Source organism: Misgurnus anguillicaudatus, chromosome 17 (assembly GCF_027580225.2).
Source record: "Misgurnus anguillicaudatus chromosome 17, ASM2758022v2, whole genome shotgun sequence".
NCBI lineage: Eukaryota > Metazoa > Chordata > Actinopteri > Cypriniformes > Cobitidae > Misgurnus > Misgurnus anguillicaudatus.
This window is the reverse complement of record NC_073353.2, coordinates 34,155,604-34,170,666: the sequence shown is the minus strand read 5'-3', so window position 1 is coordinate 34,170,666 and position 15,063 is coordinate 34,155,604. Positions and strand designations below refer to the sequence as shown.

Here is a 15,063-nt window from a genome sequence, read left to right as displayed (position 1 = left end):
TTACAGCAATTGTTTGTGTTTTCTTTGTCAGATACGCCTGGTCCACCTGGTCCTATTAAAATGAAAGAGCTTACAAAGGATTCTGCTCATATTACTTGGGATGCTCCTGAGGTTGATGGTGGAGCACCTGTCAATAATTATATTATTGAAAGGCGGGAAGCATCAATGAGAGCATACAAGACTATTACATCCAAATGCAGCAAGACATCATTCAAAATTGTTGGTCTGACAGAAGGAATGATGTATTACTTCAGGGTCTTACCAGAAAATATCTATGGTGTCGGTGAACCTTGTGAAACAAGTGATGTTGTTTTGGTGTGTGAAGTTCCACTACCACCAGCCAAGCTTGAAGTTGTAGATGTTACCAAGTCCAGTGTGTCACTTGCGTGGGAGAAACCTTTACATGATGGAGGCAGCAGAATCACAGGCTACATTGTTGAGGCTTGTAGGGCTGGTACTGACAAGTGGATGAGGGTGGCTACATTAAAACTCACAGACTTTGAGTTCACTGTCGTGTCACTTAATGAGAATGAGCAGTACCTCTTCAGGGTACGTGCCATAAACAGCAGAGGTGCTGGTGAGCCAAAAGAAATTGTGACTGCTGTGACAGTTCAAGAACAAAGAGTTATGCATTGTAGTAGTAAAATAATATAAATAAAAACTCATAGTCATAGAATGCCATCTTTACATTTTAACTCTATCTCTTTCCTCTTTCAGTTATGCCAAAGATCGATTTGTCAACTATTCCAAATAAGGTGATCAGTGTTTTGGCAGGCAAACCCCTTGAGCTTAACCTGCCACTCATAGGAAGACCACCACCAGTTTGCTCTTGGTTCTTCAATGACAATAAAGTAAAAATACAAGAGCGTGTAAAGATTAAGTCAACTGGAAAATTCTCTAAAATAACTATTCTTAACACCACCATCGATGACAGTGGAGTTTATACTCTTGAAGTGAAAAACATAACAGGAGTGACTACTGAAAACATCAAAGTCATCATTCTTGATAAATACTCACTACTTACATATAGTGATATTTATCTCCCCCATTAAAAAAACACTATTTAAAAAGACTTAACATTAATATTCTTTATGCAGATAAACCCGATGAACCTCAAGGCCCTATACGACTTGATGAAATTGATGCAACTTCAGTTACAATAAGCTGGGATCAGCCTAAGAGAGATGGTGGTGCTCCTGTCAGTAGCTATGTGGTTGAACAACGCGATGCTCATCGTCCAGGATGGGTGCCTGTGTCTGGATCAGTTAGCAGACCAACATTTAAGTTTGACAGATTGACAGAGGGCAATGAATATGTGTTCCGTGTTGCAGCAACTAATCGCTATGGCACTGGAGAGTACTTGCAGTCAGAAACTGTATTGTGCAAGAGTTTCAAATGTAAGAAAAACATTTTAAATAAATACTGTATATGTATATACTTTGTATAAATATATATTGCACAGCTCTACATATTCCAAAATAACATGATCACTATGTTAATTTGTTACAGCTATTCCGGGACCACCTGGCAGACCTATTGTCTTCGATGTCTCACGTGATGGCATGACTGTTGCCTGGGAGCCACCAGATGAGGATGGAGGATTAGAGGTGTCTGGCTATATTATTGAACGCAAGGAAGTCAGAGCTGATAGGTGGATTCGTGCTAACAAAAATCCAGTGACAATGACAAGATATAGGTCCACTGGTTTGATTGAAGGCTTGGAATATGAGCACAGAGTGACAGCCATCAATGCTCGTGGTGTTGGCAAACCTAGCCTTCTTTCTAAACCAGCAGTAGCAACTGATCCAGTTGGTAAGTAAAGCTTTACTATTAATGCATTTGATAGATTTTGGTGAAATTAATTGATACCATTATCAGTAATTTAACAATTGTTTTAACCCTACAGATCCACCTGGATCACCTCAAAACCCAAGAATCACAGATACCACAAAATCTTCTGTGTCTTTGACCTGGAGTCCTCCAGATGAAGAGGGTGGCTCTAAGGTTTCAGGCTATTTAATTGAGATGCAAAAGGTTGGTTCAGTAACCTGGATAAAGTGCAACACCACACCATCTCTGATCTGCGAATATACTTTGACACAAATGCCACAAGGAGAGCAATTCAAATTCCGTGTCATGGCTTGCAATGCTGGTGGACCAGGTGAACCAGCTGAAGTACCAGGAGTTGTGACTATAGCAGAGATGCTTGGTAAGGTCTATTCTTGGGTCTCTTCTTGTCCTCATCATAAGGTCTTTGTACTTCTTAACATGTGTGTAAAAATGTTTAATAAATTATTCATAAATGTTGTCTTTTTAGATCCTCCAAGTTATGATCTTGAGGCAAAGTACAAAGATGTTCTTGTAGTCAGATCAGGAGGAGTCATCAAACTTTCTGTGCCTATCAAAGGCAAACCTACTCCTACCTGCAAATGGACCAAGGATGGATCGGAGGTGACTAATCGTGCAATGCTTGCCTCCAATGAAGATATAAATGAGCTTGTAATTAAAGATGCTGAAAGGTCTGATTCAGGCATTTACAATCTCCAACTGGAAAACAAGTGTGGCAAAAAGACGGTATCCATCAAGGTTAAGGTAATTGGCCGTTCATCTGCACCGGAAGGCCCTCTCCGAATCGATGAAATTCAAGCACATTCTGTAAGACTTGGTTGGACACCTCCAGCAGATAATGGTGGTTCAGAAATTGTTGGCTACATTGTGGAGAGACGAGAAGCATCAAAAGCAGCTTGGTATACTGTTGACTCTCGGGTCATTGATACGTCTTTTGTAGTTAAAGGATTACAAGAAAATGTTGAATACCACTTTAAGGTGACTGCAGAGAACCAGTTTGGAATCAGTAACTCCTTGAAATCTGAGGGAACAATTGTACCAAAGACTCCAATCTGTAAGTGCTTATCATTCTTCCTATCACTAGTCATCACATAATGGTTAAACAAAATAATAAGACTTCCCTTTTATCTCCATTGCTAATTCACTAGGTGTACCAGAGGCTTCAGGTACTCCACCAGAGATCATGGATGTTACTAAGAGTTCTGCTGCTTTGGCTTGGACTAAACCCAAAGATGATGGTGGATCTTGCATTATTGGTTACTACATTGAGTACAAAGAAGTGTCATCTGATAAGTGGATTCGTCATGAGAAAATGATTACCCTAACAATGTACACCCTCAGTGGACTCACCACTGATGCTGAGTATCAGTTCCGTGTTATTGTTGTAAATGCCATTGGAGAGAGTGAACCAGGACCGGCATCGGATTCAGTAGTATGCAAAGATCCATTTGGTATGACCCACTTCTGACAACTTGTCAACCAATTGCTTCATGTGTGCACAATTGTTGCTTATTTAATACTACTTTAGTTTTCAAACATTTCTATTGCGCTCTTTTTTAGATAAACCAAGTCAGCCTGGAGAAATTGACACAGTGACTGTAACAAAAGACTACATTACAATTCACTGGGAAGCTCCAGAGTGTGATGGTGGAAAACCAGTCCTTGGTTACTGGATTGAATACAGAAAGTCTGGAGAGAGCACCTGGAAGAAATGCAATAAAGAGCGCACAAAGGATAAAGAATATACTCAGGGGGCTTTACAAGAGGCAACTGAATATGAATTCCGAGTATTTGCTGAAAATGAAACCGGAATCAGTAGGCCACGCAGAACAGCAACTGGCATTAAAACTAAACTGGGTGGTAAGTACAGTTAATATCATATTCAAAGGTAATCATTATCTTTAACTTAAATCTAGTAATAGGTTTAACCACAACTGTGTCTCCTTTTTTAGTTGGATCTCAACCAGGTCTTAGGAAAGAGATGGATGAAGTGACTGCCAAACTTGGACAGACAGCAACTCTCAAATGCCAGATTATTGGAAGACCTGTTCCAGAAATAAAATGGTATAAGGGTGGAAAGGAAATCATGGAAGGCAACAAATATGCTGCAACATCTGATGGCCGCAACCATACACTGACCATTTCAACAGATCAACAAGAAGATGAAGGTCTGTACACATGCAAGGCTGTGAATGAAGCCGGTGAATGTGAGACCAGTGGAACTCTAGTCCTTGAAGCAGCACCACAGTTCCCAGTGCCACTGAAAGACAAATACTTTGCAACATGTGGCAGCACGGTGCGCATTCATGTTGTTTACATTGGTCGACCTCAGCCTAAGATCATGTGGCTTTATGGTGCCAAAACCTTGGAGCCCTCTGAAAATATAATTATTGAAAATACAGAGCATTACACTCATTTGATTCTTAAGAACGTACAGCGCAGAGTACATGGAGGAAAATACAGAATCAGAATCAACAACCACTTTGGCTCTGCAGATGCAGTGACTCAAGTTGAAATCCTAGGTACTTGCTTACAAAGTTTTTTTCACAGTTCAGCAAACAATTAAACTTTACAAAACTTTCAAGCGGTAGTAGATGAAAAATGTAAATAACATTTATTTGTGTGTGCTTTCAGATAAACCTGCTGTGCCAGAAGGTCCACTTGTTCTTGATGCTCTATTGAAGAATTCAGTGATCATAAGCTGGAAAGCACCAAAGGATGATGGAGGATCTATGATCACTAATTATATTGTAGAAAAACGTGAAGACAAGGAGGATGCAAAGTGGGAACTTGTATCATCATCCATCACAGGCACTTCATGCAGAATTCCAAACCTTGTTGAAAATGAGGGGTACTTCTTCCGGGTTTCAGCACAAAATCGTTATGGCAATAGTGACTTACTTGAGACTCCTTCTGCAATCCTCATCAAGAGTCAGCTAGGTAAGTATTGGGGGAAAAAAACAGGAGTAAAGTAGTAACCACAATTTGCAAAGACATTTTTGCTTAAATTAAGGCTTATGTTTTACAGAGAGGCCAGGAGCTCCATTCAAACCAGTTGTCTCTGGACTGACCAAAAGCTCCTGTGTTGTTTCTTGGAAACCACCCCTCATTGATGGAGGCTCTAAAATTAAGAACTACTGCCTTGAAAAGCAAGATAAAAAGAAGGGTGAATGGACTGTGGTGACAACAGATGAAATCCATCAAACTGTTTATTCTGTGAAGGGACTAACCGAAGGTGTAATGTATGAATTCCGGGTGAAATGCGAAAACCTTGGGGGAGAAAGTGAGTACAGCGAAGTGTCTGACCCTGTCATTCCTAAGACTGACATTGATATACAGGCTCCTGCCTTCAAGGAAGACCTCAGAAATATGAGTGTTAAATTCAAAAGCAATGCTACATTTGTCTGCAAGATAACAGGGCAACCCAAGCCTGTAATAAAATGGTTCAAGCGTGGTAAAGAAATTCAGGCTGATGGCACAAAAATCAAGATCCAAGAATTTAAGGGTGGCTACCATCAGCTTGTTATTGCTGACTGTGAGGCAGAAGACTCAACTGTATATCAGATCAGAGCAACAAACCAGGGTGGATCTATTTCTGCTACCGTTTCTTTAGATGTTGAAGGTAAGCTTCCAAAACTGTTAAATTCTGTGTTTGTAAAAAAAAATCTTGAGTCTTGTTTAAAGGAAAATCACAGAGAGTTTCAACATGACTTCATCTGTTTTTCAGTCCCTGCTAAGATTCACCTACCCAAGAATCTGCAAGGAAAGGAGGCTATCCCTGCCCTTCGCGGTGAAATAGTTAACATCAAGATTCCATTCAGTGGAAAACCAGATCCAGTTATCACCTGGCAAAAAGGACAAGATCTCATTGATAACAATGGACACTATCAAGTCATTGTCACAAGATCATTTACATCTCTTGTATTCCTGAATGGAGTTGAACGAAATGATGCTGGTTTCTATATTGTATGCGCCAAAAACAGATTTGGAATTGACCAACAAACAGTTGAGCTCGATGTTGCAGATGTACCTGATCCACCACGTGGCATCAAAGCCAGTGATGTTTCTAGAGATTCGGTTACACTTAACTGGGTGGCACCTGCCAATGATGGTGGCAGTAGAGTCACAAACTATATTATTGAAAAGTGTGCCACCACAGCAGAAAGGTGGATTCGTGTTGGCCAGTCTCGTGACACCCACTACACTGTTGTCAATCTGTTTGGAAAGACAAGTTATCAATTCCGTGTCATAGCTGAAAGCAGATTTGGTCAAAGTGCACCATCTGAGTCAAGTGGACCTGTTGTGACAAAGGAAGATAAGTCGAGAATGCTTAACTATGATGAAGAAGTAGATGATACCAGGTCTGTTTCCACGAGCAAAGCTCCTCACTCAGAAGCTAAAAATCTTCACAACAAGTACATGATTGCTGAAGAGCTTGGTCGTGGACAGTTCAGTATTGTACACAGGTGTGTTGAGATCAGCTCTGAGAAGACTTACATGGCCAAATTTGTCAAAGTAAGAGGTGCAGATCAGGCACTTGTGAAGAAAGAAATTGCAACATTGAATTTGGCTCGCCACAAGAACTTCTTATTACTACGCGAGTCATTTGACAGCCCTGAAGAGTTGGTCATGATTTATGAGTTCACCTCTGGTGTTGACATATTTGAGCGTCTTGGTACAGCTGACTTTGAGCTCAATGAGCGTACAATTGTTACCTATATCAGACAAGTGTGTGAAGCTCTTGAATTCCTTCACAGCAAAAGCTATGGTCACTTTGATATCAGGCCTGAAAATGTAGTGTATACCACAAGAAAAGGAACTAACGTCAAGATTATTGAGCTTGGACAAGCAAGACACCTTACACCTGGGGAGCAAATCAAAATTCAGTTTACCACTGCTGAGTTTGCAGCACCAGAAATACATCAAAATGAGTTGGTTAGCACTGTAACCGATATGTGGTCCGTGGGTGTCCTTGTGTATGTACTTCTCAGTGGACTTAATCCATTCACTGCTGAAACACATCAGCAAATGATTGAGAGCATTTCAAATGCAGAGTACAGTTTTGATGATGAAGCCTTTAAGGATGTAAGTGTTGAGGCACTAGACTTTGTGGACCGTCTACTTACCAAAGAGCGTAAACATCGTATGACTGCTGCTGAGGCTTTGAATCATCCTTGGCTGACAATGAACACAGAACAGCTAAACACTAAGTCCATCAAGATTACACGTCACAAGCGATATTACCAAGCCATGGCGAAGAAAGAATGGAACACTGTTGTCTCATCTGCTCGTGTTGCCAGTGGTGGTGCTATCAGAAGTCAACGAGGAGTAACGGTTGCTAAAGTGAAGATTGCACCATTTGAACATGGTCCAGTTGCAGGACAAATTAAACACAGCCTTGCAGATGAAGGTGATGATATTAAATTCATCTGCAACATTGACAATTATGATAGCAGTACTGAAGTAACATGGTACTGTGGAGTAAGACAATTAGAAGAAAGTTCTAAATACGAAATTACTTATGAAGATGGCCTTGCTACCATAACTATCAAGGGAATCACCCGACCTGATGATGGAACATACAGATGTAAAGTTGTCAATGAGTATGGTGAGGACAGCGCCTATGCAGAGCTTTTTGTCAGAGGGGTAAGATCCTATCGTGAGTTCTTCACTACACGTGTGGTAAAGAAAGTCAAACGCAGAGTGGACACAACAAGATTACTCCAAAGACCTCCTGAATTTACTTTGCCTTTGTGCAACCGCACAGCTTACATTGGAGAGAACGTACGCTTCGGTGTCACCATCACAGTGCATCCCGAACCTCGTGTATTGTGGTTAAAAACTGGTCAAAAGATTTTGCCAGGAGATGATGACAAGAAATACACTTTTATCACTGACAAGGGCCTGTATCAGTTAATTATTCATAATCTTGATCCAGATGATGCTGCAGAATACACTGTGGTGGCACGGAATAGATTTGGTGAAGACAGCTGCAAGGCTCGTCTCACAGTGGTTCCTCGCCCTGCTCCTGCTGATAACACCCTGAGACCCATGTTCAAACGTCTTCTCGCTAATTTGGAATGCAAAGAAGGGCAGAGTGTACGCTTTGAAATGCGAGTGTCAGGGCATCCTTCATTGAAATGGGAGAAAGATGGCATGCCTTTGGCATTTGGTCCACAAATTGAAGTTGTCCACGAAGGCTTAGATTATTATGTCTTGCACGTAAAAGATACACTTCCAGAGGATTCTGGCACATACCGAGTCATTGCAACTAATACAGCTGGGTCTGCAAGTTGCCAAGCCACCCTCAAAGTTGAACGTGTGATACGCGTAAGGAAGGAATTTGAGAGTGAGGAGGATAAGAGGAAAAAACAAGAACAGCAAGAGATTGATAAGAAAGTAAGACTAACTCAGATTCTTGCTGGTGCAGATGTTACCCCACTTACTCCAGTTGCACAGCAAGCACTAAGAGAAGCTGCAACCATGTTCAAGCCAGCAATCACTACCAAGAAAGTGAAAAGTGAAGCTGAGGAAGCCAAAGAGAAAGAGGAGAAAAGGAAGAGAGCCGAGGAAAAAAGGTTAAGAATGCCATATGATGTCCCTCCACCACGTGTTGTTGGACCTACTGCTCTTGAGGAGGATATGGAAATCAAGCACTTTGTGCCATTTTCTGATATGAAGTGGTACAAGAAGCTTCGTGATCAATATGAGTTCCCAGAGCCAATGGAAAAATTCCCCCAGAAAAGACTCAAACGTATCCGGCTGTCAAGATGGGATCAGTTCTATGAAGTACCCATGCCAAGAATTAAAGACCAATACAAGCACAGATGGCATATTCCAGTTTCACAGGATGATCTTGAGACTGTAAGACCAGCAAGACACCGCACACCTTCTCCAGAAATGGAGTATTACTACAGAATGAGGAGACGTTCTCTTGGAGATCTTTCTGATGAGGAACTGCTTCTTCCAGTTAAGGATTACCTGTCAATGAAGAGAACAGAAGAGGAAAGGCTTAAACTTGAGGATGAACTTGCGTTAGGCTATTCTGCTTCCCCACCAAGTCTGAGCCCTGTACGCTTTGAACTCTCTGCACTACAGCATCCACCAAAGAGAGTTGTATATGATGATGAGGAGAAAAAAGAGGAAGTTCCAACATACGACTCTTATCGTATTCCCTCGAAATACGAGGCAGGTCCAAGCTATATCGACCTGCGTCAACGTCATGATAAGACAACATACAGACCTCCAAGAGAAAAGCAAAGATTATATGAAGAAAAAGAGGATCATGAACTGCTTAGGTCAGTAACTACCACCACAAGATTGACATCCTATAAGACCCAACTACAGCACATAGAGTTTGAGGAAAAAACAAAGGTGAAAAGAAAAGAGAAAACAAAAGTTTCTGTATCTGCATCAAGCGAGCGAGCAGCAACTGATATTTCTACATCATTTTCTTCTGGCTATGTCAAAGTGACTCGTCCTAAATCTGAGAAACTTTCTGCAGCTGTGGCTGAAAAAGAAGTGGTAATTGCTAGAACATATTCACCGGAAAAGACACGCCCACGTTCCCCCAGCCTCGATTCATTTGAAAAGGCAGCCTCTACACAAGACCTGTCAACAAAGGTTGATTATATGTCAAGGTATGAGTCCAAAAAGAAAGCATTAAAAACTGAGAGGAAGTTTGAAGTTGTGACCCAGGAGCCTTTCAGCCTTGACCATGCTCCCAGAGTGACTGTAAGAATGCGCTCACACCGTGTGCCAGTTGGTCAAAACACCAAATTTACCCTAAATGTTCAATCTAAGCCAGATGCACAGATTAAATGGTACCACAATGGGCTACAGATTGAAGAAAGCAGAAAATACCGCATGTTTAACATGAGTGGTGTTTTGTCTCTTCAAATAATTGATTGTCAGGAAGAGGACAGTGGCACCTATCGTGTTGTTTGCACAAACGCAAAGGGAGAGGCCTCTGACTATGCCACTCTTGATGTAGCTGAAGGCGTGTTCTCTGCATATGCCTCACAGCGCAAAGATGAGGAACCACCAACACCCTTTGTCCCTGAGATGACAAAAACTGATGTTTATCAGGTTTCCACAACCAAAGCCGCAACCACATCAGAAGCTGCAGTATCAGAAAAAGTTGCAGTATCTGAAACTAAAAGTAAGACCATGGAGACTGTCGTTAAGGAGGAGTATGCAACATCTGAGGTCAAGCTTGAAGCTATGGAAGTGACCACAGTTGAGAAAGTCGTGGTTGAGAAAACATCTTCAACCGCACTTGAAGCTACAAAAATGACAATGGTAGAGGAAAAGGTGGTGGAGAAAAAGAAGTCTACTTTTCCAGCTTCAATTCTAACTAAACCACAGTCACTCACAGTATCAGAGGGAGAATCAGTCAAATTCACGTGTGATGTTAATGGAGATCCTGCACCCACTGTAACATGGCTACGAGAGGCGCAAGTAATTGTGTCATCTCATCGTCACCATATTACCTCAGTGGAATATAAATCTACTTTCGAGATTACCCAAGTTGAAACTTCAGATGGAGGTAATTACACTGTAGTGGTAGAGAATGCTGAAGGTAAACAGGAGGCACAGTTTAGTCTGACTGTTCGTAAACCAACACCTGTACAAAAAGTTGTTGCTTCACCTCCAAGAGTAAAGTCACCAGAGTCTCCCCGTATAAAATCACCAATGGGAATTAGGTCTCCACTGAGAATGAAATCACCTGAGCCAATCAAATCTCCGCCGAGAGTAAAGTCTCCACCCACACCAAAATCACCTACATCCAAACCAGTTTTCTCATCAGAACTGAAAGACATATCAGCTTCCGCAGATTCTATTATAAAGCTTACAGTGAAAATGACTGGTGAACCTAAACCAGTGATCACCTGGATGAAGGATGGAAAGGTATGTGCAAGTTTATTTTTCCTGTATCTACACATTTCTGTAATCAAATAGATGAATGTATTAAATTCTAACACTTTTTAAAATTCTCACAGATACTCACTCAGGGAGGAAGATATGAAATCTATGAAGAACATGGTTCAGCACATCTTGAAATCTATGAATCTGATGCCGCTGATAGTGGAGTGTACACATGTACAGCCAAAAACACTGCTGGATCAGTTACTACAAAATGCACCGTTACCATTAAAGGTATAAAAATGTTCTTTAAAATACTTTTTATTTTTAGTGGTTATAATTGTGTGCAATTTTGCATGTCCTAATGTGTTTTGGAAGTAATTTTGTCTTTGTCTCATTAAAGCAAAAACGTCAGCAGTTGCATTGGAAAGAAAAACTGAACTGACTGAGCAATTACTGAAAAAAGAAATCGCCTATGAGGAAGTGCAGTCTTTTAAAGAAATCAAAGCATCAAAAACCCAAGTGAAAATGAGTGAGGGTCAGACTGTCACACTACGAGCGAGCATCCCAGGGGCATCTGATGTGAAGTGGATCCTGAATGGAATTCAGCTATCAAATTCGGAAAACTACAGATATGGCGTGTCAGGCAACGAACACACATTGACAATTAAAAGTGTCAGCCACCGCGACCAGGGAATTCTCACATGTGAGGCCAGAACTGAGCATGGTGTGGTCAGGTGCCAGTTTGACATAACCATCAGTGAAATGCGTTCTGCACCAAATTTCCTTGTGCAACCACATTCCCAGAATGTTAATGAGGGACAAAATGTCACTTTCTCCTGTGAAATCACTGGTGAACCTACTGACATTGAGTGGCTCAAGGATAACACATTGGTGAGTAGCTTGACTTATGAAATCATATTGGGATTGTTTGAAATGTTTTTCCTTTAACCTCTCATTTCATTCTCAACGCTTGCAGGTAACAGTTACATCAAACATAAAACTAAGCCGGTCTAAGAGTGTCTACAAACTTGAGATTCACAATGCTGCCATTGAAGACAGTGGAAAATATACAATCATAGCAAAGAACAAATATGGACAGTGCTCCGCAACAGTATCACTGAATGTGCTTAGTAAGTTGTTTTTGTGATCTCTTCCTAAGAATGAGCTAACACTCTTACACTAACAACCTCTTTGATGTGTTTTCATACATTCCTGAGAATAACTTAACCTTGTTACAGAGGTTATTAGCCATTTCTACCATGCCCTATTAAATAAAATTACATAAAAGGCATGATAATACATCTCCAGAATATAAATTGATTTAAAGAATATAAATTGATGCTCACCAATCAAACTAACAAAACCTGACCATTCACACTCCCATACTACGAATGCTCATGTTCTCGTTTGGCATTTGATTCTTGCCTTGATTTGAATCTTGAATCTTGACTTCTTGACTATTTGACATCTGAAAGCTGCATGCTGAACTTTCTCCCAAGGTATATGGTAACAAAGCATCATGTGTGGACACATTTACAGTGTTATGTTATCACATTAATATGTATCAAAATGATTTAGATGTAATAATTGAAACGATAAATAACTTAAAGGCGGAGTGCATGATCTCTAAAAACCAATAGGCTTGTTCGACTTCGTGCGGCGTTGCAGGAGCCGACGGCCGGATGACGTCAAAGTACCGCGAGAATGATTAGAAAAATCATACGAAGTCTAATTTCGTCTCGCTCTGGCGGTGCTTTGACGTCGTCCGGCTGTCGGTTCTTGCGGCGCCGCATGAAGTCGAACAAGCCTATAGTTGACATTTGAAATCACCTAAACAAACACACCCCTACCCCAATGGAATCTGGACCTTCTTCTAATAGATCTGCCCCACACATACGCAGCCCAGGCAACGATGACGGTTAGTAGACACACCCCTTACTGCTGATTTGCTACAAGTGTGTTTTGGTAGTCGGCCCGAAGTGTTTTTCAAAAATCATGCACCCCGCCTTTAATCGAGAATACGGTTGCCGAGGTCGGGAATTTTGGAAATATTCCAAGTTGGAAACTTAAAGGAAATTATTTGTATATTTTGGGTCATTTATCCAAACTATATTACATACAAACATTAGCTTCCTCAAGATCTGACTCATCCATCCTCATCCATATGTCACAATTCTCATATATATTTCTATGTAATTTCCAGTAAAAATTTCCAAAGTTCCCAGAATTTTCCAACCCTTATCGAGAATACAGTAAAATAAAAAATAATATCAATTCTGTATTTTATACTTAGCCTTAAAAAAAGAACGTTCATTAAAGATAAAATCGGCATGTCTGTTTCAACTTAGAGAGCTACTGGTTACCATAAATGTTACAACAGAATTTGCTTTGACTCCATTGTTGACAATGGAGAACAGTTGCAAAAGTTAAATTGCCTGCTGTACCGTTTTATGAAAGTAGTTGTTTCAATGATGGTCATTTACTTCACAGCTCTGGTTGAGGAACCTGCCAAAATGGTAATTATGGAGAGAAGTTCTGATGCTACCAGCATCCAAGGCAGCTTATCTGCCAAGCATGCCATTTCAAAAATGCAAGAGACATCCTTCAGCAGCGGCAGCATGTCTGCGGTTAAATTTGAGAGCATGTCAGCATCTAGCATGTCCTCCATGTCGTCTGAAGCGAGGGCGTCTATGAGCTCTAGCAGTATGATGGCTATGAGTTCCAGCAGTATGATGGCAATGTCCAGTCACTCGCATGTTGAGGGGTCATCCATCAGAGCAATTACTCGTGGCCTGAAAGGTGAGATGGGCACTCACTCATTGCATCTTTGCATCAAGCACTTAAAGCGCACTGACACGTTATAGCTATAACGTTATTAAAACCATTTTTTTTCTGTCTCGAACAGGCATACCACCAAAGATAGAAGCCGCCCCTGAGAATATCAGCATCGAGTCCGGAAAGGTCCTGACTGTAGCATGTGCTTTTATCGGAGACCCGACCCCTTCCGTAGAATGGATACATTCAGGAAAGACACTGTCCAGCAAGGAGGGGAGCGGAAGGTTCCGGATCGAAAATTCTGAAGATCTCACCACTCTTGTTATAAGTAGCGTGAAAGAGACTGATGCTGGAGCATACACCTTGAAACTGTCCAATGAGTTCGGATCAGATACCACCACTGTTAATGTCCGCATTCGATCTATGTAAAAAAAATTATATAATAGTAATACAACCCTCACCCCATTTCCCTCATTCAGTACCTTTCTATTTATAGAATGAGAAAAAAAGAAACTCTTCTAGATGTCTGTTCTTGTAAATATGAACTATTTTTATACCAAACTTGACATAAATTTTTGCCAAACTAGACTAAAGTCTAAAGTTGTTATAAAATGTGCCATATTGGATGATTATGACCAGAGGTTCTGCAACATTTTGTGACATGTACATAATGTATATAGCCGAATTTACCGGTTATGGAAAATGTATGCATTGTTATTTATGACAAACAAATGGAACTAAATGTTTAACAGGAGAAAGTTTCGCACGAAACGAATACCCTGTTAAACCCGAAACGAAACGAAACTATGTGCCTCAACAGTAAGTTGAAGTCTTAAGTTTGCCTCAACAGGTAGAGAGGCTCCCTGTTGAAGTTTGACTAAAATCAGCAAGACAAAGTTATGCACTGTGCATTTGTGCGTGCAGCAATGCAGCACACAAGAATTTAAGACCTGAACGTAAGACCTTGAATGTTGTTTGCATAATACCCTCATGTAAGCAACATGACTAGGCCTTGTGCTCAGACTGACAAAGTCATACCGCCATTTTGATGACACGCTCAATGTGCAAGCGGCCTGCACAACGAGCTCATGATAACGTTTGTGCGCGGTTTCTGACAAAGGACTGCTTGAATTTTGATTTTAGGAAGTAACATCACCTGGCCATTTAATGTAAAATCGATTCGAGTACTTCTCAGGCAGAAGCCGTGCCAACTCTTGGAGGATTGCTAGGTTATATTTTGTGTGTTTGTGTGTGTGTTAGCATTAGAATCTCGGTTTGTCAGTAGTCAGGGTATTCATCAGGCAACGTACCGCAGAGCCTTCATGTGCTATGCAAAGAAAAGAAAAATATGTATGAATGTAATACCCTGCACATTGAATTATTAGAAATAATTGATGTAGTATTACCCATATATTCAGCCTCCTTGAGTTTAATGAATTATTGTTTTAATAAAGCATGTTTTCAGCACCATAAAATGTTTGTGTCATTGAAATTATTTCTTATTAGATACGTAAATATGACATTTTACATATAAGATGCTACAGAGCTTTCAGAAATGGACTGAAAGACATA

The 15,063-nt window shown here is 40.7% G+C and overlaps 1 protein-coding gene and 1 long non-coding RNA gene across 2 annotated transcripts in view; one reads left to right on the top strand and one right to left on the bottom strand.

Annotated features, from left to right (window-relative positions):
- The window catches only part of LOC129451648 (titin), a 142,767-nt gene extending 127,801 nt beyond the window's left edge, over positions 1 to 14,966 (top strand). Inside the window, 17 exon segments of the mRNA XM_073854671.1 lie at positions 32 to 634; positions 718 to 1,029; positions 1,098 to 1,397; positions 1,510 to 1,812; positions 1,907 to 2,209; positions 2,318 to 2,902; positions 2,997 to 3,299; positions 3,409 to 3,708; positions 3,801 to 4,370; positions 4,483 to 4,788; positions 4,877 to 5,470; positions 5,576 to 10,758; positions 10,851 to 11,007; positions 11,117 to 11,607; positions 11,693 to 11,846; positions 13,207 to 13,515; positions 13,622 to 14,966. Coding sequence (XP_073710772.1) covers positions 32 to 634; positions 718 to 1,029; positions 1,098 to 1,397; positions 1,510 to 1,812; positions 1,907 to 2,209; positions 2,318 to 2,902; positions 2,997 to 3,299; positions 3,409 to 3,708; positions 3,801 to 4,370; positions 4,483 to 4,788; positions 4,877 to 5,470; positions 5,576 to 10,758; positions 10,851 to 11,007; positions 11,117 to 11,607; positions 11,693 to 11,846; positions 13,207 to 13,515; positions 13,622 to 13,920 — 11,072 coding nt within the window. The 3' untranslated portion in view covers positions 13,921 to 14,966.
- Positions 1 to 15,063, bottom strand: part of LOC129451665 (uncharacterized) — a 197,740-nt gene that overhangs the window by 119,218 nt on the left and 63,459 nt on the right. The gene's annotated exons all lie outside the window — the stretch shown is intronic.